Below are 25,596 nucleotides of genomic sequence, written 5' to 3'. Positions count from 1 at the left end.
CACAAATGGCCTTAAAGCAGTCCTAAAAGAGCAATGAAAAAAATCCCTGAATATAGAGACATCTTGGGCCGGTATAAAGTTGGCATATCTGATCCCCTTCCTCCAATGGGATCTTGGAGCTACTTGGGTCATGGAGGGAGTGTGCCAGCAGGAGGCTAGAGTGTTGTCATGCATTTCCGTGACTTCCACCCAGCAGGAAGGCCCATAAGAAACTATTCTAGCCATTATAAATTAATTGTATCCGGTGTTGTAACTGTGTTGGTCTCATTAAGGAGACAAAATGGGTGAGGTCAGATCTTTTCCTGGACCCTGATGCACTCATATCCATCTTCACCAAAATACCCTAAGAGAATCTGACTCAATACAGAAATAAAATCGCCTCTAACTGAATACTCCTTACTATCACTTATCTTTCCACATATGGGATATCACCAAACTACAACCCCTTTATGTATGCCACATGAAGCTGAAACTGGAATGCAAATGGACAAAAACACTGGAAATTTTTCAGCCCCAAAAGTTGAATGCTTCAGAAACATCTGGAGCAACTGAAAACAGAATTTTAGAATGAAAACACATTATCAAGTAGCTAGTATTCCAGGTATCATATTCACCAAAATATATTGTGTAGGATACCTGGGTGAAAAATTAAATTGTTTGTCATTAAAAAAGGCTATTACGCTACACTTTGATATTAGATTGCAGGTGTAAAACTGTCTCAGCGTATTTTCTCAGTAAATTAACCTCTTCAAAAAAATCTATAGTTTAATAGAAAGTAAACCATTACATTTCATATTTTGTACATTGTTGAACTTTGAATCAACCTCTCCCAAGTATAGCAGCAAGGAGAAAGGCTCAATATGAATAAAATCCTGTGGATTAAAGTAGTATCCCAGAGAAACTACTTCCTGCAGTTGAAGTACCTGTGGTAATGAACAACAGAAGACACAATTGTTGATCTTCTTTCATGCATGTAAGAAACACACCAAAGTGAGAACTAAGGAATTATTTTATTTAAAAAGCATACAGCACCTCGGGCTGCTCATTTTAAATTATCCTGCTGGCTGTTACTGCTGCAAGATGCTACCTTGTTTATCAAAATAAAAAATGCAATAAGCTTGTTTCAACTATAATAAAGAAAGGCAACATACTGACAACTTCACTCATTCTCCCCACCCTTATACCTCTTCTACAAGTCAAACCTAATGGAGCCATCAACTGATAAAGAAAAGCATGCGGGACACTAATGTTGTTACTAAGTGATTTGTCAGTATTATAGCTTGAGCAGTAGCTCCAACACAGAGAAAGCATAATGGTTTTCATTCAAAAACCACATTGTAAACTCAAACAAGGATTCATCTGGAGTTCCCAATATTCTGATGGAATCATTTTTAGTTCAAACAAACAAAACACACAACAATGGTGTAGTTGTAATAATTATATGCATATCAAACAGGGATTCTGTAACACAATATAGAGTACTCATTCTGAGTACCACTTTAACGTTCTGAATATGCATAGAGATGGATGGATACACACAAATGCTGTATCTGTACTGTATGAATGTATGTGTGTACATTCATGCATCTATAGCTATATAAAATAGCTTAACATTTATTCATAATACTAAGACCAATTCTCAGAATGAATAAATTTCACAGTGTGGCACAGAATCGCTATGTGAAACTTTAGAAACAATTGTACTTATCCCCTCCCAGTGTGTCTTTGTAAATTAAGATGTTCATATGGGAATAGGTGGACACTCTCTGAATTCTTAATAAAGTTCATATGCTTGACAGTCAAAATAGGGTAGTCAATTAAGTAACAAAATCAGTGAGCTGTGTTCTCTTCTTAGTCAATCTGATTTTGAGTGGCTAGATTAGCTTTAAATTAAAAAAGGGGTAAAACAAAGATTTAAAATTTATCATATTGTTATAAATTTCATAAATTGAGTAAAACAGTGGTTCCCAACCAGTGGTCCGCAGACCCCTGTTGGTCCGCAATGGTTCTGGAGGGGGTCTGCAGAAAGTTTAAAAGTAAGAATCAGGCCCACTTTTCTTTTTCTTTTATTTTAATTTTCTCCCCCACAGTGGGAGTCCGTGAAATTGTAATAGATTGAAAAGGGATCTGTACGCTCGAAAAGGTTGGGAACCACTGGATTAAGATGTTACACAGGAGAAAGAGAGAGTTTAATTAACCTTCTATAATCACTTATATTTATAACAGTATCAAAATACTGTGGATATAAGGAAATTAAGGAATATGCAGGATTTTTTTCTCACTTTCATAAAAAAAGCAGCTACAAATCCCAGTAACTGCTTTAGACTAACAAACAAAATGGCTGGCACATACCCTTTGACTTAATTCTTGAAACTGTCAAGGATGTGTTATTGAGAGGAGAATAATAATTAGTGATGTTCTTTTTCAACTTCTTTTTGTGTCTTGTCAAAAAAAATTAAATTGAGGGTAATATATTGCATTTAAGTATTAGCCTAATCTCTAGTGAGTATAACTTTATGAAAACTTATTTGAGTTATCCTTCCTTGCTTATGATTAATAAAACCATTATTCTTGATAGGCCTAGAGAAAGATTTATGAACCAGTGTACTGTATATTTTTTAAAAAAATAGCCCAAAGAGTTGCAAAAATTAAGACAGAATTTGCTTTAGCGCATGTTATGATATGCTTGCTTGCTGCATAGATCAAAAAGTATATTATTTAATAGTTTAGACCCGTTTAATATTTCACTTATTGATGCATCAGAACTCTAAGCCTAAATAGGGCTGTCATTATGTCATGTTACTCAAGAGAAGAACTGCACTTATTAGTCTTCATAAACGGCCCCAGAACAAAAGCATTAGTATATTTGCATTTCAATAATGTAAAGAATTAGTAATTTAAGTAGCAGGAAACTGTCATTACAACACTTTTATTGTCTTCAAATGAAATGTAACAGATATATCCCAAGTCTCTAGCTATTAATTATTCAGAAATGCATACAAATTGTGAAACTTCTGTGTGAATTCCAGTCAAGTGTACTTTGCACCAGTACCTTCTGAGAGTGTTAGTATTAGTGACATTTTTCACCTTACTGGTGCTGATGCTGCTACCGATTGTTTAATGCTCTCTTCCTTGAATGAACACCCATTTAGAAAAGCTGTACGTTACACATGAAGTTGATTAACATATTTGTTCTGCTGCATGTCACTAATTTAAGGCTTAATTGTGCCATTTAGGCATGACATAGTAAGGGCCAGTGTGGAATCCTGCTGTCCTCAGAAAGCTCTGGGAAAACAGCTTTTGGAGATCCTGGGTACCTGTTGCATCACTCCTTTATAGGAAGGGCCTACACCCTACCCCCAAAGCTTGCTAGTGCTTTTAACAGGAGGCAGGCAGGTTATATGATCATGGCTTCACTTCCATTTGTGATACAGGAATATAGATAAAGCTGTTCCCTTTCTCCTTAGAGTCCATAGACTGTCATTCTATCTGTATCCTCTGCATATGTGCCAATTTGGGAAAGACTCCGTACACACGCTATTTTGGCTCTTATAAAACCAGTCTTCAGTGTGAGTGTTGCTAGCACTGCTGAGCTGAATAAATTGGTTAAAATACAAATCAGATTTTCATTAAGTTTTTGAAAAGCAGGGAGGGAGGGAGTTACATTTCAGGGTCAAGTTTCACTAATGAGAAAAGAGTTCCTTTTCTGTCCTTGAATCTTCTGACAGAAAACTGAGGTCTGGACCTAATATTTCCAGGCTAAGACATTAAGCTCTATCAATAATATTCTGCCCCATCCTCTCCACACACTATGTTTTACATTAGTGACTGAATATTTTCCAGTTCCTGCAGGCTAGAAAAGAAATCCCATATTTCAGGAAGCAGGGTAGTCTGACCATTTCAGGAAGTTATTCTTTAATATTGATGCCTTTATTCTTATTTACATGCAGAGAAAAAGATTAAAGAGCGCCCATGCTAGTCTCTAGGTAATATTTAATCACACTAGTCTTATGCTTCCCAAATCCAACACCTTCACCCTTACCCAACAGTGACCAGGCAAAAGAAACAATCTATCCATGACTCATCACATTCATAATTCCCTAACTTGCTCAAAAGTTTAGGAGAACAAACAGGCTTTGCTATATTTCCTAACAGTGAAAAGGAACTGGCTATTTCATACCAAAGAGGAGAAGCTCCAAAGAAAACAGATTCTCACAGAGAACGCCCCTCTTATTTTTTTAACCGAGGGCAATATTGCTCAAGTGCCTTTGATGATCAACCTCCCTAGCACGAGAAGATAGTCTCTTAGGGTAGGTCTACACTACAGCACTACTTCGAATTAACTTATTTCAAATTAGTTAATTCGAAATAACACATCTAGACCCAAAAACTAATTCAAAATAGCGTTTTGCTATTTTGAAATAGTGCGTCCACACTGATTGGACGTTGGATCGCATTTAAGGGCAGCTGAAACCGGCTCCAGCAGGGCATCAGGTCAGTAATTGCTTTGTGTGGCTGCTGTCTGAGGCTATCTGAGGCTCGTGCTTAAAGGGACCCCTCTGGACAGCCGGTTCTCAGCTTTCCCGCTTGCTTGCCTACCTCGCCGAGGGACAGCAAAGCGTTTTCCTCTCTGCCTGCTTCGGTCGCTCTCGTTTGGGACACCGCAGCACTTGGCACCATGGAACCAGAGCTGCCCCTGGGCACTCTGGTGCTCATGCTGAACGTCTTGCTGCAAGCCTGGCAGCAATTGCTGGAGGCTGCCTGGCACCTTCTGCTGCAGGCCATCCCCCTGGTCCTCCCCCTGCTCCCCTGGGAGCCCTGGAGGAGCGGTGCCCAGATGCCAGCATGTTCCACTGCATCTGGCGTCTGGACACCAGCAGCGACTTGTGCTCATGCTGAACGTCTTGCTGCAAGCCTGGCAGCAATTGCTGGAGGCTGCCTGGCACCTTCTGCTGCAGGCCATCCCCCTGGTCCTCCCCCTGCTCCCCTGGGAGCCCTGGAGGAGCGGTGCCCAGATGCCAGCATGTTCCACTGCATCTGGCGTCTGGACACCAGCAGCGACTTGTGGGACCACATCGTCCTGGAGCACTGGGGAGACCAACAGATCGCCATATTTGGGGTCAGGAAGGAATTTTCCTCCAGGGGAGATTGGCAGAGGCCCTGGAGGCTTTTCGCCCTCCTTTGTAGCATGGAGTACAGGTCACTAGCGGGAGAATTCTCTGCATCTTGGGGTCTTTGAACCATCATTTTAAGGACTTCAATATCTGAGATATAGGTGAGAGGATTATTCTAGGAGGGGGTGGGTGAGATTCTGTGGCCTGCACTGTGCAGGGGGTCAGACTAGATGATCAAAATGGTCCTTTCTGACCTTGAAGTCTATGACACCTTCCTGGAGCTCTGTGAGTGGCTCGCCCCTGCTCTGCAGGGATTGGGACACACGCATGAGGCCCACCATTCCTCTCCACAAGCAGGTGGCCATCGCCCTCTGGAAGCTCTCCACACCGGATAGCTACCGATCTGTGGGGAACCAGTTCGGCATGGAGAGATCCACCGTCGGAGTGGAGCTCATGCAGGTACGGCACTCAACGGCCACTGGGCCAGGATGGGGGGCTGCAAGGAGGACGTGGGCTGCCCCAGGAAAAACGGGGGGAAGGTGGTGTAAGTGCCCTCCCCGGGAGGGGTCGGTCTGTCCCGGCCATGCTACAGACCGCCCATGGTGGCCAGGATTGCAGTAGAGGTTGCTCCTGGGAGTGGAGCAGGGGGAAGTGGCGGGGAAAGAACACTCCCAGCCACCCAGGCACCCCAGTGACCCTCGGTTTTATGTGTCTCTCTGCAGGTAGTCAAGGCCATCAACAGGGTGCTGCTCCACAGAGTCATCCACCTTACCAACCTGGACGCAGTCATCTAGGGGTTCGGTGCCCTGGGCTTCCCCAACTGCAGGGGGGCAATCAACGGGATGCACATCCCCATCCATGCCCCGGACCACCAGGCCTCCCTCTACATTAACCGCAAGGGGTACTTCTCCGTGATCCTGCAGGCCGTGTCTGAACACCAGGGCCAGTTCACGGACCTCAGTGTGGGCTGGTCCGGCAAGGCACATGACGCACGGGTGTACCGCAACTCCTCCGTGTGCCAGACGCTGCACGCCGTGACTTTCTTCCCCGACCACCACATCAGGGTCGGGGACATGGACATGCCAGTGTGCCTGGTGGGGGATGTGGCCTACCCCCTACAGCCCTGGCTCATAAAGCCCTACTTAGGACACCTCAGACTCTCCTGGCAGGGCTCAGCAGGGCCCGCATCGTGGTTGAGAGGGCCTTTGGCCAACTGAAAGTACAGTTTAGGTGCCTCCTCACCTGCCTCGACCTCTCCCCGCACAATATTCCGCACGTGGTGGCAGCATGCTGTGTGCTCCACAATTTGTGCGAGAAGAAGGAGGAGGCTTTCCTGCCAGCCTGGATGGCAGAGACTGACCGCATGGCTGGCCAGTACGCACAGTCCCGCATGGCTGCCAGCCGGGAGGCCCTTTGGGGGGCTGTCCGCATCTGAGAAGCTCTGTGGGAGAGCTTCCAGGTGGACGAAGACTGAAGTCCCCCTGGCGTGCCCCACTGGGGCCTGGGGCCTTACATTCCTCCCCCACCTCCTTCCCCTTTCCTCTCCCTAACCCCCTTTCCTGATGTACAATAAAAATACCTGTGTGGCCACAAAAAATGTCTTTATTTCACATAACTGGGGTGGGAGGAGGGGGGGACTTAGGGCGGGAGAGGGGAGGGAGAAAACCTGGGAGGAGAGAGCTGGAAGGGGGAGACAAAGGGAGGAAGGTGTAGGGGAAGCTTAGGGTTGGGGGTCTTGCTGGCTCTCCCATCTCGCAGCACTGCGGGTGCGGAGGCGTCAGGGGGGAGTGGGTGTGGAGGGTGGGGCAGGAGGGATGGGGGGGTGCGGAAGAAGCGGGAGGGGGAGCAGGAGTGGGAGGAGGAGCAATAGGTGGGGTGGCCACAGAGGCTGGAGCAGCAGGAGGCAGCAATTGGTCCGCCAGGGCCTGCAGGTGCTTGCAGAGGGCACAGCCCTGCTCCCGCAGCTCCCGAAAGCTCTCCCGCCACAGCTGCAGGTCCTCTTGCACCCACTGCTCCTGGCTGTGTACCTGCCGTCCCTGTAACCGCAGCTGCTGCCTCTGGAACTCCTCCAGGTTGCGGGCGCGCCTGCTGGCCCGGGTTCGGGTGGAGGGTCCAGGCGGGGTGGTGTGTCCTGAACTCGCAGGTGGTGTGGCTGTGGTGAAACAAGAGAAGTGGTCAGTTCTCTTTGGGGACACAGTGGGTGAAACCCAGCCACCCTCTGCAAGGCGAGGATGGCAGGTGTCCGCACCATCACATCCTGCTATCCCCGGGACTGTGAGCTGGCCCAGGACTGCACCCCAGTCACTTTGCTGCCTACAGTGTGGTGGTGAGGGGAGGGAAGATGTGCCCTGCCTATGTATAGAGGGGGCGTCTGGAGGGAGGGCAGTGTGCAGTGTCTCTCCCCAGGGTAAGGTCCCTGGGCTTCCCCTTCCCCCTCCCCCTGCATAAGGAAACAGTGATGTCACTCACATGTGGAGGCCTCCCCAGCCTCGGATGAGGCTGCTGACGGGCTCTCTGGTTCGGCTCAGGGTTCCTGGGTGCAGGGCAGGCTCCCTGCAGGCTCCTGGCTGCTGTCATCCTCCTCCTCCTGTTTCCCTGTGACAGGGGCAGGGCCCTCTGCCCCAGGGTCAATGATGACCAGGGGGGCACGGACCGTCTGACCCCCCAGGATGTGGTCCAGGGCCTCATAGTAGGGGCAGGCTTCTTGGACAGCTCCTGGTTGGGATGCCCTGCCATAGGCCTGCTTCAGCTCCTTGATCTTGCTCTGCACCTGCTCTTGGCTATGCGTGTGGCCTCTGGTGGCCAGGCTGGCAGCCATGCGGCTGTAGACGGCCGCATTCCTGCATCTAGTGTGGAGATCGTGGGCATTGGAGGCCTCCCCCCAAATCTCAATGAGGCCCACAATCTCCGCACTTGACCAGGAAGGCGCTCGCCTTTTGCGGCCCGTGGCAGGCTCCTGAGAGCTGCCAGCCTGGTCCTGGGGAGCAGTGGAGGGCTGAGTGGCAGCAGGTGGCTGGCTTATGGTGTGCCAGGTGCAGTCTGCTGGCTGTGTGCTGGCAGGCTGGAAACCCTGGCACAGGCACTGTGGCCAGAATCTGCCCCTTTAGGGGCTCCAGGGCTGGGGAGGGAGCAGACGAGTTTTCCTGGTTGTTCCCAGAGTGGTCACCAGGGCTCCCTGGGAAGAGCTGGAGGCCCCCTAATTCAAAATAAGTGTCTACACAGCACTTATTTCGAATTAGCTATTTCGAATTAGGTGTTATTCCTTGTAGAATGAGGTTTACCTAATTCTAAATAAGGGCTCCACTATTTGAATTTATTTTGAAATAGTGGTTTCTATATGTAGACAGCTATTAAAGTTAATTTGAAATAACTGTTGTTATTTCAAATTAACTCTGTAGTGTAGACATACCCTTAGTTAGACAGGTCTCAAGCCACTTACGGCTTTACTGGGCAAAATTCACTCCATCCAAAACCAACTGGAAGACAGTGCATAGAGAACCCCTGTTAAAATATTTTCACCAAGATTCAAGGTTTGCGTGCTGGATGAATTCAAAATCTAGCCCACATAGAGGGTGCTTTTATTTATTTTTAGGTGGAACATATCCAAAGCTCTATTTAAACTGATCCATTTAAAAACCACATGCAGAATTAAACAATAAAATGAGCATCTCAGTAAACACCTTCCCTTAATCTTCACCCATAATCAAATAAATGAGCAGCCCATTCCTGCTATCTGCCCAAAGCCCAGGAAAGTAGATGATCCTTACAACAAATTAGGACTATTTAGGATGAAGGAGAGGAGTAAATTTCAGTGTTGAGGGACCCTTAGTGACTCTAACGTGTAACTTCCTCTGTTTTATACTTTTATACTTCAGGTCTCCAACTTGAATACTCCCACTGTGGTGCTATGGCCATTGGGGGGTGGGGGAGGGAGAGAGGGGAGACTGTCTATGTAGATTGGTCCAAAGCCATTTACCTTGTTTCATAACCTTACATGCTGCCTGGAAGGTAACTGACAACCACGGTACATCATACCGTTCAGCAATCTAACCATGAGGGGACAGACACAGATGATGCTAGCTGGGTTCACAACTGAAGAAACTGTTACAACCTCCTAGATAGATATAAAAGGAAAAAATCTGTTCTAAGCATTATTGTTCCCCAATCAGACCCTCCGATCCTGACTGAGGTTTCTAGTGCAATGTAATAGCATTACTAACTATACCTGTGAATCATGACCAAAGACACCATCATTTGTTTCCTCTGATATGAGAGAGCTTAGCAGTAGCTAGAGAAACTGCTGCCAGAAGATGGGTTAATAAAAAATGGGTATGATAATAGACATCTTATGTTTGTTAGTTAGCACAAGTTGGGAAAAGCATATTTATGATCCTACAACTTTTGCTTGGTAAGGCTGGAGCTCTTTTAAGTGGTAGGTGAATTGTTTGAAATGTGTTAAAAGACCGCATTTGTAGCAAACAGATCTCTAATCACCCTCAGTTTTCCGTTCTTTTGTACCATGTAAGCTCATGTTTTTAGATTGACATGAATCATGTTCTCTGGATATTGTTATCAGAATCATTTTGATTTTCTCTTTTTCAGTAAGAGAAAGAAAAAGAAACACTCAGTAGACCATTCCACTTAATTAAATCTTTTCAAAAAGCCCAACTGTGAGGCTTGTTTACATTTTCTTATGTAATGACATACAAAAGCAGCCTGGCTTACAGAAAACATGCTGTTGAAAAGCAATAGGGAGCAGATATTCAATGGTAGCTAGGATATCAAAGTGTCATTAGATAGTTGCGTGATACGTTATTAAAATTGTAAAAGACTTTCTCACATAGGTCTCTGTGTGATGATGCCCACAGCTCATCGAAAATAGTAAATTCTATCGAAACCATTTGCAATCTATATCTATTCTGACTGAGTTGAAAGATGTACAGGGAGAAACATATAAATATGTTTAATGGATATTTGATTCCCTCCTTCCCCTTCTTAGAGCTAAAATAGTCAGCTCAAAAGAGTGTTTAAATAGCTTGAAGGATGATTAGGTGCAGGGAAGGGCACAGAAGAAATTAATTGCCCTTTCCAGCTGTCATTCATCAAGAAAGAGCCTTCTCTCTCTCAGGGACCTAGTGGGAGGTAGCAAAGGGGCTGGTGAAAAGGAAATCTCCTCTCTCATGATTTGATCCCCACAGTCTGAGCGTAGAAGTGCTAAGGCAGCTTCCTAGGCTTGTTGAGCAAGGGAGTCATATTTGGCATATCAACAGTTCAAAAACAGGGAGCCAAATTCAACCCTGTCTCAGCTCTAAACACTGGCTCTATTATCTGGAGAACCAGTATCACCTGATGGTAACCTAACTTTTACATACCCTCCTGTTCCATCAGTGAAGGCTGAGAAGGGAGCATAGTGCACTCCCCTGTATTTTGCTGTATAGTGTTTAAAGGTAGAGGCTACCATATTTATTCATTTCATGCCCATCTAACAACTTAAACTTTATATAAACTATCCTTTCTATTTCATGACTTGGGACAGTAACAAAATGACCTATAAAAATGAGAAATGGCAGGGTTAAGGAGTGAGTTGTAGACCCTCTTGAGTGCTCCCCTTAGCTGACATGCTCACCTACCTTCACTTCTCATGGGACAGGATGGACGAGCCACTCTTGGACTGGATCATTTGGTTACAGACTGTTTCCAAACCATATAACCATTAAAGATCCAACTGTGTTTGGAAGCTGCCTGGAAATTTCTGTGTGGTCACTTCATTAACGTGCCTCAAAACAGTTTAATCAAAATAAATGCCTTGTTTATTCACCCAAAGGTAAATAATAGACACTGAAGATGGATAACACAAAGGCTGACATGCCTGTTTCTTACCTATACCTTACCCTTTGCATGTGAATCTCACCTCTAGAAGATGCTGGCGATTCCCCCACTTCTGAACTAGGTAACAAGATTTAATGATCTAGTGTCCCTATGATCCTAACCTTTGATATTAGGAAAATATATATGTTAATTTGGCTAGTGCCAGATAGGAAGGCATTTCCTGATTAATAATCTCCCCCACTCCACTGTTCAATAAAGACACTTGATATTCATTCTGGAGGTAGCTTCTTTCGGTAGCTGCTTCTTCTCCCTAGCTACGTTCTTCATTTTAACTCTATGGAGTCAGACAGATAAACCCAGGGATATACTATTATAAAAATAATATGACTATCTCTATACATTGTAATTGTTTTTAATCTAGAAAGCTATGTTATTCTTACTGAGATGCTAGGTTGTTTTATTGATTCACACAGAGGAATGGGTATACCTTTTCAAAATGGAAGACTAATGAACTCAACTATTGGCATAATTAATATATATTCTATTTTCAGGGCTGGCATGAGGCGAACTGAGGCAGCTACCTCAGGTGCCAGACTGGGGCGGGGAGAGGGGGCACCACTAGGACCCAGAGTGTAGAAAATTGTGTCTGCTGCTGGTGCATATGTATCCTCTCTGCTCTAGATGCACAGAAAAGTGTAGATTTGAGAAGAGTGTGGTGGAAGCGCAAGAAACAGCTGCTGCTGAGTTTAGTTCCTTAAGTCCAGATAATCCAGGACTGTGGACTCACTTGAGCAATAGCCTGAGGGACTTCCTTGTACTGCATGGGCCACAGCAAGTGAAAAACTTCATGTTCCCCAAAGACAATGAAAATAGAAGTTCCATCCAACACATTACTGGCATGAAATCGCCAATGGTGACAAAGTTGAGAGGCCATGGCTTATGTACTTAAAACACCAGAATGCTGCATACTGTTTTTGTTGCAAACTCTTCCAGTCTAATGTTCCAGCCACATTGGGTTCTACAGGAACAAAGGACTGGAAAAATTCAATTCAAACAGATAAAAATGTCAATGTTTACTATGCAGAAAAGAAAAGTTACATTTGCTGTTCAGGCGTTTGAAAGTTAAGTGTTACTTAAAATTTTTGAACAAGGCATTTTACGTTTAGTTTTATTGGGGTAGGTAGCAGAGCAGTACCATGAGAGGAGTAGAACAGGCAGAAGGCAGAATTGAGACCTTTCAAAGTTTTGGCCCAAGCGAGGAGGCATGGGGACGTCATTTGAGCTCCCCGCCTCAGGTGCCAAAATGTTGTGGGCTGTCCCTATCTATTGTAATTGTAGTTGTGCAGGTAAGCCACCGTTTAGCAAAGCCTGAAGCATGTGCTTAGCTAGATGCACATGAATAATCTCATCCCTATTCATCAAAGCACTTAAGCATATTCTCAGAGTTAAGCAATATAAAAAAAAATAAATTTTACATCTGAGCTAAATGGACTATCATTTTTAACATCTTCAATCTCTATATTGCTCAGTATTTACATATATTAGAAGAAATTGTGCTCTCAAGTTGTTTCTATGGGGAAAGGATTAGCATATATAAAAGTTAAAAGACCCAAATATCAGTATGCCCTGATACAGTTATGCTGCAAATTATCTCAATGAGCTCTTCCAATTCTTGACAAAATAGCAAATAAATCAAAATTAATTTTAAATGTTTGACTTACCGACACAAACCTATTCAATATGTACTTGCCTCTAGCAGCTGTAAAACTCAGGAGTTATTTTGTATCTTAATATTTTGGGGCTTGAAATCACATTTCAGATCAATAACAGACTGCTTATCAATTTCTATTTTGCCTTGAGATCTATGAGCATCTGAAAAATTAGTTGAGACAGCAGTAATAATCCACACGATCAGATGAATTTTCATTATTCTCAGAGGGGTAGTCATGTTAGTCTATATCTGCAAAAACAACAAGGAGTCCTGTGGCATCTTAAAGACTATGGGTGCATCTAGACTGGCAAGATTTTGCCGAAAAACTTGCCAGCTGTGTACACTGGCCGCTTGAATTTGCGCAAGAGCACTGACTTTGTAATGTACAAAATCAGTGCTTCTTGCGTAAATACTTTGATGCTCTTGCTCAGGGATAAGCCCTCTTGAGTAAGAATACTTGTGCAAGAGGGCCAGTGTAGACAGGCACCTTAATTTTTTGCGCAAGAAAGCCCAATGGCTAAAATGGCCATCGGAGCTTTCTTGTGCAAAAGCACGTCTAGATTGGCACGGATGCTTTTGCACAAAAGCACTTTTTGCACAAAAGCGTCCTTGCCAATCTAGACGCTCTTTTGCGGAAATACTTTTAATGGAAACATTTTTCCGTTAAAAGTATTTCCGCAAAATCATGCCAGTCTAGACGCAGCCTACCAGATTTATTTGTGTGCAAGTTTTGTGGGTAAAGACTCTAAGAAAGGGGGAATAGAGAGCAGCTAAAACTGCTACTCTCCTAATAGAGGTGTGTTGCACTATTTATAGGGGGTCTGCTGTTTCTCAGCTACTATGTATTTGTTTAGGACATTGTGACAGGGTGGCCTATGCCCAACGCCTCTCCTGGAGGCTGGAGGCCTTGCTGCACCCTGCTCCAGGGAGAAGAGCAGAAAAGAGGTCCTCCAAGTAGACTAGAGCAGCTGCTTCTCTGGCAACCAGTCAGGGCCCAGAAAATTGATATAAAACAAGCTGCTGGGCCAGGATCTAGCAGTTTCTTGCTGAAGCTCAACCCAGGCAGAGCTAAGGGTTGACTGAAAGGACAACAGCACTTCAAACACCTCTAGTGGGAGCCGGACTTCAGACCAAGGCCAGCTCAAGTCATTCCTGTGCCCCGGGCAGCGGGCGCGCGACGCATATGTGGCTCTGCCCTAGGCGCATGGTGCATGCGCAGCCCGGCCCCCTGGCATGCTGCACCCCTTACAACTGCCATCAGGCACCCCCCATAGGTTGGTGCCCCAGGCAGCTGCCCGGTTAGCCCCCCCCCCCCTTAATCTGGCCCTGCCAGCATCTGAAGACTAGCCATTAACAGACAGCAACACTTTGCAGTACCCTGGACAGGGTCTAGGGAGGACTTGACTGCAAAACCCAAGAGAAAGGACTGGACAGAGCAGCTTCCCAGGGAAGTGACCCAGGTAACTGAACAGCAGCAGACTCTATTAATAAGCAGCAGGCAATTGCTACTTATAGGGTCCCTGGGCTGGGACCCAGAGAAATCGGTGTCTCTGAGTCCCTGCCAACCCCAAGGAGCCACAACATGGGGTAAGAAGAAGCCTGGTCCCAGGCTACTGACCAGGTAGCCTTCAGGGTCACCTCCACCCCGGAGACCAGCTAGCCAGAGGAATTGCAGTCGCCCTCAGTCACAAAGGGGAGCTTATAAGTGGGTGAACTCCTTCACAACATTTAGTCCTTGGTAAAAACTGTACAGTCTTCTTTTCACATTGGTGTTTTGTGCTTTTTCTGTTTCTGTTGGGTTATTTTAGGAAGATCCCTGAAAAGGCACATTAGCCACTAAAGCTTCTGTATAGCAAACAGAAGTGCTCTGTGTTTCAATAGAACAGCATTCTTCTACTGTATGTTCAGTCTCCAGTTTAAGGACTCACAGTCAGCCAGAGATGAATGAGAAGTAGCCAGCTCTTCAGAAGTCTCCCACTAGACGATGTTATACATCATTAACTCACTTGAAGAAAGAACTGGAGGCATATGCACCCTGTGTTTCCAGACTTGAGGATATAGTTTTAACCTTTGAGGAGGAACTACATACTGTGAGTCAAAATCATGCCACTTTAAATAAAGAATCTGAAAAGGTTAAGCTTGTATTTTTTGATAGAAGAAAATGTGTTTCTTACAAGAACTGAAGGAAAACCAGGCCAAGAGCAAGAATCTGAGGGCAGGTGGAATTAAGTAAGATGTAGATAGAATCAAAATTTGTGGATGCTATTTCAGAGTGGCTTGACCTTTTATTAGATTTGAACTTTGATAACTTTTTGGAGATGAAGAAAACTTACTGTCCCGGTTTTAGCTCCCAATACAGAATTGAAATTTGGAAGGTGCCAACTGCATTTGGACACACGTCTGACTAGTCCCAGGATTTCAAATAGGGGGATCGAGCCACAGAGAGGATAGCAGAGCACAATTGGATCAAACTGAGCAATAGCCACTTCTAAATTCTGCAATTACGGCCCTTAAAGGTCCACTGTGACAACTGTCAAATACTGCATCAACATTAACTTATTCTACCAATATCAGATAGTTTCAGTCCCATCCCCACTCAACTACTACTCAATGATGTATAGTTTGTCAAGGATTATTTTTTACAGTGATTATTTTTGAGCATTTTTTCTCACTATGCTCCCCACATACTGTGGCTCCATTCCCAGAATCCCTAATCCTGTTTAGAACTGCCTTCCCACAGTGTGCCAGAAAAGAAGGCAACAGCTAGCTGTTGACCAGGATAAACAGGCAAATGAATAAGATGCATGGGATTGGTTTAAACGGCCTCCAGCAATTTTATTTATTATGCTTTTGGGATGAGCATTACACTGTCCGCAGCCTGCTCTCACATATCCAAGTCTTAACGACCTTACTACATGCATCTTACTTCAAAGAGACTTTAACACCAAATTACAGAGGGAAACTTTAGAACTTTCTTTCATGCTTAAATTTGACACTTTAGGAATGGGCCTTAACAAAGATGCTAATTACCTTAACCATTACAAAGATAGCTTCCCACTTATCACCCCTGATAAGCCATTCATTGACTCAAATAGCTATTCCCTCTTTCCCTTCCCCCTCACCCCAACTTCTGTACTAAATCTGATTTGTCACTTTAATAATGTGTTCACTTTTTTCATTGTATCCTTTGGTATATACAGTCATGCCAATTCTCTTCCAGAATATGATCTGAGGAAGTGGGTCTGACCCACGAAAGATCATCACCTATTAAACCATCTTGTTAGTCTTTAAAGTGATACATAGTTTTTCCTTTTGTTTTAGCAAGATCAGACTAACAAGGCTACCTCTCTATTAGTATCCAGATATGAATTTCTTCCAGTAACTCAGGGTAGATCCTCCTTGGCTTTACCTTACAAACTTAGCTCTATTGTGTAAATTTTTCCCTTTGTGGCCATCAAATAAGGGAGGTAGAGTGATAGGGAAATCTCAGTCTGCACAGATGTCAGGCTACTCTTCTGTGAGTGCAGGCGGACATCAACATACTCCTGTTGTTACCAGGTGGGATAAAACCTGGGACCTCTGAGCCTCTACCACATGAGCTAAAAGCCACATGCCACTTAACTAAGGTTGTGAAGAAGACTCAGTCTCTGTCTAGGTGGTCTTGGTGCCCATAGATGGGACAGAACACCACAGCCAGGAGGTGTGTGGTTACACAAGCTCTAACTGTTCTCTCTCAAATCTCTCTTACTTTGGAAGCTGTCCCTTTTAGCACTTGCCTATACTGCACATGGCCCCCAAGTTGCAACAAGTCAGTAGTTTTAATAGCACTGTATGAATCTTGAATCCTATCATTTCTACCAAACTGTGCCTCCGAGAGGTTGCAAGGAAGGTTAAAAAAAATCTCCACCAGACCACATACCAATTTGGCCCCAAAGGAAACATTTCTTCTCTTTCCTAAAAATCAGGAGATTGTTTAGACCCATAGCATCACAAGCAGTATAGTTCCTAATCTACTTCTAAGAGGAGGGAAGGCAGGACAGCTAAGAAGAGGAAAAAAAAGGCATTTTGAAAAGCCATGGCCAGGTTAAATAGGCAAGAAAACACCCAGCAGCCAATCAGCTGACTTCACTCCCTTTGCTTAGCTAGGCTGTGTCTAGACTGCAGGGTTTTTTTTGAAAAAAGTAGCCTTTTTTAGAAAAAACTTCACCTGCGTCTAGACTACAGCCGCATTCTTTCTAAATTAAATCGAAAGAACGCGGTTTTCTTTCAATGGTGGTAATCCTCATTTCATGAGGAATAACGCCATTTTTCGAAAGTGTTCTTTCGAAAAAAGGCGTTCTTGAATGCAAATAGGGCTTTTTTGAAACAGAGCATCCAGACGGCCTGGGTGCTCTCTTTCGAAAAAGCGGCTCACTTTTTCGAAAGAAGAGGTTGTAGTCTAGATGCTCTCTTTCGAAAGAGGCTTGTAGTCTAGATGTACCCCTAGTGACTAAATGGAAAACTGAAGGAAGGGAATAGGGATGGGCAGCCCCCCCCCTTCCTGTTACACATGAGTGACCATAGTATACAAATCATACATTGTGATTATCCACTGGTGGCTGTGTTTGGGCTGGAGGTGACCCCTGCTATCTGGTATCTGTAGCATTGCCCAGCAGGACAGCTGGCTGAGTCAGGTAGGAAGAGGACCAGAACCTGACCAACCGGTTGAAGGCAGGGAAGGGGACAATAGGAGAGAGGCGGAGACAAACAGGAGCTCTGGGGGAAGGGTTTTTTTCAGGAAGCCATGAAAGAGAGAGACTCAGGAGGGTGCTGGGGTTGTAAGGGCCCAGTCACCCGCATCTCCAGGGGGCCTGAGGCATCCTGGCCCTAATTCCTGTAACCCGATTACATCTATGCTGTGCTGTACCCCAGAGAAGCAATGAACTCCCTCTATTCTGCTGGCTGGTGGAGTCTGTTCTGGCTGCTACGGGGGTGCAGGAGTCTGGGAAACCCCAACTCACTGTCACAACATGCATTTGGGATTTTTCTTGTTCCCTGCTGTCCAAGTCTTACTCTGTTAAATGCTACTTGGGCCTTAGCTGCTATATTGCTCCTTGAGCAGCCCAGCTCAACAGCCTACATTTCTAACATTCACCACTCCCTGGTAAAGCTCAACTCCAGTCTGGTTCCCCGATCCTTTGCTGGTTGGCTACATGGAACAGTGCAAGAAACATCCACTGTAAACCCAATTAACTCCCCTTTGTGCAGAAAGCTGGAGAAAAAGATGCCACTTCAGGTGGGTCCAAGCAGAGAACTGAGTCAGAAAACAAAATGTCCAGTATCTGGTTGCAGCCAAATAGTGATTTAGTGCCATCCTGGAAAAATAGTAAATTCTATGGCCATAGAATTAGCATACAAAGGGCCTTGACTGAGATTCATGGGATAGGGCATATATTCAAAGTTACTGTTTCAAACTGTCTGTACACCCAGGTACCTACCTCACTGATCTATTTATCCTCAAGTCACATTTTCAAGGTCCCTGTCTCTGCTGTAAAGGATACTTTTTTTCCAAATTGAGATTCAGGAGCACAAGCTGGTGGCAAGGGATGAATTTTGCAGCCTCAGAATCAGGGACTACTAGGGCCTTATTATTGCAACAAGTATCCAAAACAAAAAAATATACATTTTAAGCACAAAGAATGTAGTTAACATATGTCGAGCATTCTCACAAAAAAAAAACTTTTTTAAAAAGCTGACATAAAACATTCAATTTCTGTTAAATCAATTCAACCTAATTAGCTCTTTGTGATAATAAAATACGTATAAGCGGGAAGCTCCATGCAGCCTACACTATGGAATTACAACTAACACTTCCTCCATCAGAAACTACATATTATTGAAAAGGCTAAAGTAACTTGCTGAAACACAGGAACCTACTAGACATAAGCATAGTCCTTCTCTAAAAAAGTCAAGGTCTTCCTCAAAGCTATGACAAAGGTAAAAAACAAACAAACCAAACGCACTGGTTCTAGGACTTTATATCTCACGTAGTCTTTTATATTACTGCAAAATATGGGTAAAATGCGACCATTCTGATTTGGTGTAAGGATCTATGAAAGGTACAGCGCAGTAGAGAATCAAACCCTGTATCTGACATCTCCGGTACATCAAGCCTTGCCTTAGTTCTACTGAATGGCTGTCTCACCACAAAAGTTTATTCAAATGATTTTAGATTTGTTACTTAGAGTCAAGACAAAATTAACTCCCATATTTAGCAGCAGCTCTTTAGGAGGCTTAAAAATATTTAAATAAGATGACACACTCAGAACTTTTTGTAAATAATCTAAAATGATATCTTATAAATAATGTATGACTGGATCCTAAAGCCATGTCAGAAATAGTTTTCAGACAACAATATGTCACATTATTTTATATTTGATATGTTGCCCCAGTTAACAACCAAAAATGTCTTGTATTTCTTACTCACACAAACTGTTTTGTTAAGATGGAGTTAAGGTTGCTGCCATCATGAATGCTCCCTTTAGAGCAGCTGACTAAATAAACTAGTTACTCTCTCTCACACTAACATCTGAGTGTAAGTGACCTTTTCAAAAGCTAAAAAAAATATGTATAGTAAGATTCCTGATTGTCCAAAGGTAGTGTAATTCCAGCTATCAAAGTTAGTGAAGGAAAAAGCAGAGTCACTAGGTGGAAAAAATGAAAACTTTGGCCTGGCAATTAAATACTTTTTGCTTAATGTTTTTGATCCCTAATATATAAACAGGGAAGTGCAGCAATCTTTGGGTAAAGATTATGATAATCTGGATAAAACCAGAATACTTGGCTCTGGATTAGAGCTCAGGCTTCAGATTTGAGGCCAAATGAAGGCTAGTATTTGAGTTCTGATATAGCATCATTCCTGAGAGATAAAAATCCTGTGAGTTCTGCTCTACTAATGAGATTTCTACCAAGTTCAGAACTTAATCCTAATTTGACAGAAATTTAATTTTCCCCAAAAGTAAAAAACTGTTTGGACAGAAGACATGAAATAGGAAAAAAAAGAAATCAGGAAGCATAAAAAATGGACAATAATTGGCTTCCTTGATCCCGAATGATTGTAGTCAATAGCAAAGCTCCATTGGACTTCACTGCTGCAGGATCACTGAACAGTCTCTAAGGGTATGTCTACACTGCAAAGTTATTTCGAAATAACAGGCATTATGCCGAAATAACTTTACTGGTGTCTACACAGCCAAACTGCTACTTAGAAATTATTTTGAAATAGCGCAGGACATATTTCTAAATATGTAAACCTCATTCTACGAGGAATAGGCTCTGTGTAGACAGGGAATAGGGGCTATTTAGAAATAGGGGACCTCCAGCCCTTCCTAGGGTGCCCTGCTGGCCACTCTGGCACACACCAGGAAAACTCTTCTCCTCCCTCCTCCCCTCCGGAGCTCTTACAGGTCCAGAGTCTGCCCAGAGACATTGTAGCTAGCACCAGCCCTGCCAGTCCTGAGCCACTCTGCTGCTGCCCCTTGCTCAGTGGCACAAAATGAGGCAGCCAGCCAGTTTCAGCCAACCCTCCAGCGGTCCCCAGGAGCAGTCCTCCAGCTCCCAAGAACCTGCCATGGGCCGGAAGAGATGGGCACCTTCCTGGTCTAGTGCGGATCTTATTGAGGTTTGGGGGGATGCCACCAACCTCCATGATCTCCACCCTAGATGCAGGAACGTGGCCGTCTATGGCCGGATGGCTGCCAGCATGGCCGACAGAGGACACATCTGCACCCAGGAACAGGTGCGGATGAAGATAAAAGAGCTGCGGCAGGCCTATGCAGGGCCACAGGAGGCAGCTCCCAACCAGGGACACACACAGACAGCTGGCCCTACTTTGATGCCCTGGACCGCATCCTGGGAGATGGGACAGTCTGTTCCCCCCAGGTAGTCATCGACTGTGGGGCAGGGGGCCCTGATGATGGCACAGACAAGGAGGAGGGGGGCCAGGAGCCAGAGGAGGCTAGCGTCACCATGCCGCTCAGCGAGGACCCCGAGCCATCCCGGCAGACCTGTCCCAGATGTCGTCCGCAGCCGGAGAAGCAACAATATGTGAGTGCCATCACTGTCCCCTTATGCGGGGGAGAAGGGGGGACCAGAGACTGCGTGTGTTGGCCTTGCTGGCCATGGATCATGCAGCAACCTGTGCACATTCAAGCATGTGCTGTGCCACCCCTGGGCACATGGCCCCAGATGGCTGCCACACAGGGGCCTTGGCCTGCTGACCACAAGCATGTGTGGAGAGACATGACATGTTCCTGACCCCGGGGTGGGACACAGCAGGATGCCGTTCCTCCACAAGCCCCTTCTACACAGAGGCAGGGGACATCTCCCCCTCTTCCCCCCCCCCCCCACTGATATACAACACAGGGGCATTGGTGCAGCCTTGGGGCAGCGCTCCCACTCCCGGGGATAGCAGGGCATCCCGAACATGGCCTCTGGGCAAGAACATGGGCTCTGATGGTGCAGACAACTGTACCATCTCTACGTACCAACTCTACGTTCCACGAGGCGTACAGCTAGTTCGGATAAGAAGCCTAATCCGAACTAGCTAGTCCGTGCCGCGTGTAGCCCCGCGGCATGGGGTCCAACCTAGCCGGCATTTAAAAATGGCGCCGGCCGGCTTTATGCAAATGAAGCCCGGGAAATTCAAATCCCGGGCTTCATTTGCAACTCCGTATGACTACGTTACCCCACCTAGTTCGAACTAGGGGGGTAGTGTAGACATACCCTGAGAGTGCTGGAGGATTTTCTTTGCAGAATACACATATGCTAATACTACATTTCTCAGTCGAAGTACTAATTTGTTTTTTCTCAGAAAAGTATAAAAGATCTTTTTTATAGAGCAAAGTCAGAAGAGAATAACACCTGTGGATGGTTTTTCAAGGCTAGGTTGGAGGGTTTAAAAATATGAGTGACTTTGCAAGACTAAAAAAGGTTGCCAAATATAATTCATTAAATACCATTATACCAGATGACAGTTCTGGGAGTGAGGAAGTATGAGAATAGTAAAGCCAAAGTCCCTGGGGTATTCACATAAAATGACTCAGAACCTGTCTAAATAATACATTTGCTATATCTAGTTGTGTGGTTTTAAAATCTTTGCTCAGGAAAAAACACAGCTACTCTCATCACAGCCATCACAAAAGCATTGCCTTATGCTGATCAGAATTGTCTGTCTATGTTCTGTGCCATCACTGAAACATACCATCACTGAAAAGAATCGGCTGGCATAGGTTTAAATCAAAGAATCAGTTTTACTTGTTTACAGACAACTCCATTTAAGAACAAAGGAATTACTGCCCATAATTTAATCCTAAAATATCTCTTTTAAAATTGTTAGTTTAATATTAATGTCAAGTGTTTATTTTTTTTACATTTCATTGCCTGTATAATAGACAATCCATTTTTTGTCCATGGGCCAAATCTTGAACTCCTAGTCAATTATTAATGTAACTCAAAAATGCCAGTTGATCAAGTTTTACCTAAGTACTTCAAGACTAGGGCCTAAACATGACACCAGACAGTCCACAGCCACTAGCAGGCGAAAACATGGGAACCCCAGATGAATTGCTGGAGCTGGGAGATAGAGAGGCAACTGCAGGGGAATACTACAGATTGGTGTGACCAGGATGTGCCAACTCAACGAGAGTACAGGTGCCCAGACTTAGGGATAGGGAAGGATACTGTCCATCTAGCTTCCATGTTAGTTCCACATGAAAAGTCCAGATAAATGGCATTAAAATAGCAAACATAAAATTCCATCAAGAACTGCTCCTAGGTAAGAAATGATTGACGTAGAATGAGCATAAAATGGTTAACATAAATAGTTTTCAGTTTCATTATTAGATACTTGACAGAGTTACAGCCAAAGGTCTGCAGGCCTGATTTCAATGTGAGTATCTCTCCATCACAACATTGCTCTGTGGAACAGTCTGGCTTTTGGTTAATGAAAATGTAACCTTTTGTAATGGTTTGTGGTAATAATTTTATAACATTTTATATACTTATGTCAACCCGTATATGGTTTGAATTTTAGTTCTCTCTCAGCCTATTTGTATAATTTAACTAGAGAGCAATTTCTGTACAGTTAGAAACTGAAAGGAAACCATGACATGCTGAGAAAAGGTTGAAGAGGTCACTATAGCTAAAATTTCATGTTGCAACTCTGACTTATTGTTAGTGTATGAATATTTTATTCTGACCCAGTAGGTCCCCACTGTAATCTTTATGTAATATATACAGGTCTATAAGAATCCACATCAATGTTTATGTTAGTCTGGAAGATATACTACATTCCTCAGAAATATATTGCAGGGAGAAAAAAAGGAAGGTGAACCATTCAGCCAGGATTTAGCCTCGTCCTACCACCTCGTGGTTTGATGAAAAGCTCAAAGCCTGACTGACTTTGAAAGATTAGACAATCAGAAAGTCCCATGAGCCTAAGTTATACAAAGGATAGAATGACTTTGCTAGAAAGAAAGATGAGCTAGACTAATAAAGGAATCTCCTTTTCACCTAACTGGAACAAGAAACAAATCTGAAAGTTAAAGATCATCTTTTGCAGTCCCCGCTCTAAGTATTATTCCATAACGGAAAATTCAAGGTGTGGTCACCTGCCTTACATTTTGTTATTGTGTCCTCATTCTCTCTCAGATAAATAGGTCTTTAATTGATACTTACTGAATTTGGATGCTAGTGCCTTAAGCTGGAGTTAATCATTGTTGGACATCCCACAAAAGAAATAAATGCCTCCATTTCAACATTACGATTGAGTTTAGAGGTGAGAATTGGGGCACTGGGCAAGTACGCACAGACATATTTCTCTCTCTCTCTACATATATATATATAAAAAAACCCTGTTCCTGTGGGATGACAGAGTGACATTATCACATCATTCTGTGTCCCGCATGGCTCCTCCCTTTCACCCTCTCACCCTCTCCCCTTTCCATAATACTCAGCTGCTGCACTGCAGCATCCTTCCTCCCCCTTCCTCAGTGGCTGGGGGAAAAGCGCAGGACCTGGTGAGGCCTCAGAGTTGCCTCCTTCGCACCCGCCAGCAACTGGAGGGGAGAGAGATGGGGCTGCTCCAGCCTGGTAGCCGGGAGGGGGGCAAAAGGCTGGGGCTGGTGGTGGCTGGGGTGGGGGAGGAGGGGAGTCAAGAGGCCAGAACTGGCTGCGGTGGGGAGAGAGGGGGGAGGGCAGAGGCCGGTGTGGAGGGCTGAGAAACCGGGGCTGGCACCAGCATTCCCATTCTTGGCAGCTCGGGGTGGTGGGAGAAGCCAGAGCTGGCCTAGCCCCAGCCCTCCCTGGAAACCAGGGGAGAGCTGGGCCAGCCTACCTCCATAGACAGGGGCTTGGTGAGCATAGCGAGCAGGGGGCACCATACCCAGTCACTAAATAAAAAAATAGAAGATTCTTCTGATATGTGGTATTCTCTAAGGCTGTGTCTAGACTACATGCCTCTGTTGTCAGAGGCATGTAGATTAGACACATAGGCAAAGGTAAATGAAGCAGCGATTTAAATGATCGCGGCTTCATTTACATTTACATGGCTGCCGCGCTGAGCTGACAAACAGCTGATCAGCTGTTTGTCTGCTCAGCGCGCTAGTCTGGACGCTCCCCTGCTGACATCAAAGCCCTTTGTCGGCAGCCCCGTTATTCCTCGTGGGATGAGGTTTATCGGGGCTGCCGACAAAGGGCTTTGATGTCGGCAGGGGAGTGTCCAGACTAGCGCGCTGAGCGGACAAACAGCTGATTAGCTGTTTGTCGGCTCAGCGTGGCAGCCATGTAAATGTAAATGAAGCCACGATCATTTAAATCGCGGCTTCATTTACCTTTGCCAAAACAACAAATCTACATGGCTCCATCGATTTCAAAATAGAGCACTCTTCCTCTGACTTCCGTTACTCCTTGTACAATGAGGGTTACAGGACTTGGAGTAAGAAGTCCTCCAACTTGACAGTATTTCAACATAATTTAGAAATAACTGCCTGCTGTGTAGACACGGACTAAGTTATTTCGAAATAACTCTAGTCATTTTGAAATAATGTTTCTGTGTGGACGTACCCTATGTGCATTGGTATTTGCATTTCAAGGATAAAAAATTACAGCTATGTGTGATACTACTGGAGCAACACATGGCAAAAATTCAAGATTCTATAAACACCAATATTATATAGAGAACTACTACAGTCCCTAGTAGAGGGCCTCCAGCTATGAAAACATCCACTTTGTGGATAGAGGTTGAGGAAATGCATATACAATGGCTCCTACAGCAAGAGGTTTTCAGTCAGCAAACACGGTTCAAAAGAAGGCAACACTGTTCAGGGGAAGAACAAAGTTTAGGGCAATGGGGATATACTAGTTCTATGTTTCCACTAGATTGGCAAATTAAAGCTTCCCCTCCCATGCCACAAGTTTTGAGGTCTAGATTAAAGTCATTTTCACTTGTCCTTTTACGAGTGAATCACGTCTAAGAGTTTTCATTGCAAAAACATGTTTGAACTTGGCCCAAAGAACAGAATTGCTGGAAATTTTAACTTGTCAACCGGGAAGATTTATGATCTTTATACAAAAGTTTTCATGACCTACATTTTTCTGATTTGCAACTTTGTAACTTTCACTGTTTTCCTTTTTACTTTCAATCATTCTGCAATTACACTGAAACACTAGATTTCTGAAGTCTAATTAAGCAAATAGTGGTATTATGTCTCTCACAGTTACACTCCATGATATGCCACAAGAGTGAAGATCCGGGCTTTAGTCCTGAAATCCAAAAATGTTGCTCACTGCTAAGTCTATGACATTGTACCAGTCTAAAAGTCCAATGCAGTAGTGCTTCTAATCTCTTTTCTCTCTTAGTACTTACACTCCCCACATCACATTAGTATAGCCAAATATCAGGTA

The 25,596-nt window shown here is 44.4% G+C and overlaps 1 protein-coding gene across 8 annotated transcripts in view; it reads right to left on the bottom strand.

Moving 5' to 3' along the window:
• The window catches only part of IMMP2L (inner mitochondrial membrane peptidase subunit 2), a 771,740-nt gene that overhangs the window by 4,500 nt on the left and 741,644 nt on the right, over nucleotides 1-25,596 (bottom strand). For 6 of the 8 annotated variants that reach the window (XM_075929730.1, XM_075929739.1, XM_075929749.1 and 3 more), the window contains exon 6: nucleotides 7,142-7,266. The exons of the other annotated variants lie outside the window; for them this stretch is intronic. In XM_075929730.1, the coding sequence (XP_075785845.1) occupies nucleotides 7,142-7,266 (125 nt within the window). The remainder of the gene's footprint in view (nucleotides 1-7,141; nucleotides 7,267-25,596) is intronic. 8 annotated transcript variants of the gene reach the window in all.

Source organism: Pelodiscus sinensis, chromosome 1 (assembly GCF_049634645.1).
Source record: "Pelodiscus sinensis isolate JC-2024 chromosome 1, ASM4963464v1, whole genome shotgun sequence".
Classification (NCBI taxonomy): domain Eukaryota; kingdom Metazoa; phylum Chordata; order Testudines; family Trionychidae; genus Pelodiscus; species Pelodiscus sinensis.
This window is presented reverse-complemented; position numbering and strand designations above follow the sequence as displayed.